This window comes from Neomonachus schauinslandi, chromosome 2, assembly GCF_002201575.2.
Source record: "Neomonachus schauinslandi chromosome 2, ASM220157v2, whole genome shotgun sequence".
NCBI classification, from domain to species: domain Eukaryota; kingdom Metazoa; phylum Chordata; class Mammalia; order Carnivora; family Phocidae; genus Neomonachus; species Neomonachus schauinslandi.
The window spans coordinates 43,628,242-43,630,655 of NC_058404.1; the positions used below are offsets into that span (position 1 = coordinate 43,628,242).

At 54.6% G+C, this 2,414-nt stretch overlaps 1 protein-coding gene across 2 annotated transcripts in view; it reads left to right on the forward strand.

The window, feature by feature from the left end:
- The first annotated feature begins 70 nt into the window (after positions 1 to 70).
- The window catches only part of FHIP2B (FHF complex subunit HOOK interacting protein 2B), a 15,905-nt gene continuing 13,561 nt past the window's right edge, over positions 71 to 2,414 (forward strand). For both annotated transcript variants that reach the window (XM_021699031.2, XM_021699032.2), the window contains exon 1: positions 71 to 138. In XM_021699031.2, the coding sequence (XP_021554706.1) occupies positions 94 to 138 (45 nt within the window). In that variant the 5' untranslated portion in view covers positions 71 to 93. The remainder of the gene's footprint in view (positions 139 to 2,414) is intronic.

Genomic DNA, 2,414 nt, shown 5'->3' on the forward strand with positions numbered 1-2,414 from the left:
GGAAGGGACCTTGGGGAGGAAACTACTGGGTGACAAGGGAGCCCTCTCGCACGCCAGAGTCGCCCGGGAGCCGAGCCGGGCCGGGCCGCCAACATGCTGAGCCGGCTCGGGGCGCTGCTGCAGGAGGCCGTGGGGGCGGTGAGGCCGGGGAGGCCCGGGCGCGCGGGGCTAGGCCGGAAGGGCGGGCGCGGGGCCGGGGGAGGAGCCGGCGGGCGGGCGGGCGGAGGGCGCGGGCCCGCCTCAGGGAAGGGACCCCCACCCAGGCCGCGGCGCCCTTTCCCGGGCCTCCCCTCTCCCCCGTCGCGCCCCTCCCGCACAGCCCTTCCTGCTTCGCGTGGCCTCTTTCCCGATCGCGCCTACTCCCAGCTCCTCTCCAGATCGCCCCAGCCCCTAACCCTTTTCCCCAAATGGCTTCCTGTTTATTTTTCCTGCTCCCCGTTCCCAGTTCGCTCCCAGTTCCCAAACTCTTCTGTGCTAGAGGGCTCCCTTGTCACCCAGTAGTTTCCTCCCCAAGGTCCCTTCCCCAGGCCCTTTGCCTCCCTCCACCGCCCCCCCCACCCACGCTCCTCCCTTCCTGGTCACCTGGGCTGGAAAAATAGATGCCCCTTGCCTTCCTTCTGAGCCCCCAGGCAACCCCAAGACCTCAGTCAGGCGCGTGTGCTCTCAGCCTCCACTTGGGAAGTTCCGGCCCAGATTGGCCACGTCCCCAGGAAGTGTGTATATATACAGTCCAGGGGTGGGTGGGCGCCTGGCCCAGGGAACAGCCTGCTGCGGGGCACAGGGCGGTATCCAGAATGTTATCTCACACCACACCGGCCCTGGCCAGAGTGACCTTGAGTCAGGAGAGGCCAGCAGTGGGGGGACCTTGTGGAGGCCATATGAAGGAGAGTTTGTGTGTTTGCCATTATCTGTCGGGTTGAAGGCTGGTCAGAGGCCAGTTCAGTTCATTCAGCAAGATAAAAGTGCAGTTTAGATAGACTAGGCCGAATGCCTTCTATTTAAAGTAACCTTGTCAAGAATCTGTAAAGTTAACAGTTCTTTTGTCTCAAAGTAGAGGTCTCCTCTAATTGATCAATTTAGTATATTCTGTCCAATTTGCTCAGGAGAAACAACCTTGTGTCCCTCCTCCTTTCTCCCCCCTCCAAAGCAGAGCTTATTATAAATGAGAACAGTCTCAGCCTTAATCAAACCTGTGAAGAAAGTGAAAAGCTCCTCCCACCTCTCCTTCACCTGTCCCCAGCCCTGCCCTTCCTGATGTCCAGGGCAGTCCACCTCAGGAGGGGTCCAGAATGATCTTGCCTTCCCTTCCTCCTTGTCTCCAATTGAAACAGCTGTCATCTTAGAAAGTGATGTGACAACCCACTTCATACCTCTCAGGAAAGCTCCATGCACAGGATGGGAGACGGGCCAGAGAGAGCCTTAGTCCTGAAAGTGACTTTCTAATCCTCCCAGTGCACGCATTTCAGCATCAGGGGCTGGAGGAGGGATTGGTGGTCAAGGGAGGTATTTTTAGGCAGGTGACTTTTGGCCCCTGAGTATCAGATACATAGACAATGCCGTGGAAGTTTGGCTGGCCCCGTGTAACTGTCAGGAGAGAAGGAAACCCCTCTTTTCCCCTCCACTCCCACATGGAGGGGGGGCATAGGTCTTCCCCTGGGTCACCAGGTTAAGACCCCAGCAGGTTGCTTGACTCCTTGTTAAGGAGGAAGAGTGCTCCTTCCTGCCCTCTTCTGACAAAACAGAATAGCAATCGTTAGGGTTCTTTTAGAAAATATTCTTTATTATTATTAACAAAGATAATGAAGATTAGTAATTTAATGATTTCTCTTTAAAATAAATCATTTGGTACAATTTCTTTGGAGTTATAGTAGCTAATAGTAGATTGAAGTGAAGATGATCCCCTTGCTTTGTCCTGACAGTCTGTTTTGTTACAGTCTGTTTGCTGCCGTCTGTGTTCTCCCGGGTCTCCTGTTCTTACTGGATTGTTCGTTTTCAGCATAAGCCCAGCTTAAGGGTTCAGGAGACTACAAATGAATTTTGAGGCTAGATGAGAGCCCATCACAGCACTGGAAGATGACTTATAGTGCTGGTCAAGGGTCAGAGGGCTTTCCTGAGCAAGGAACTATGGAAAGGATGTCTAAAGGAGTTTGCTGAGATATTTAGTAAATGCGAATGAGTAGTCACTCGTGGCAGAGCCCTTTAGGGGCAGGCAGAGCTAGAAAACACAGAACCCGAGCCCTCAGGGAGCTCACAGTCTAGTAGAAGAGAAGACTCTAATCCCACAATCACAGTGTCACACAGGACGTGGTAAGAGACAGTGGCCCCATGTGGACGGTGTGCTTGGAATGACTGTGGGAGGTACCGCTCCAGGAAGGGTCGACTGTGAGCTTCCTGATGTCCAGGGCAGTCCCTCC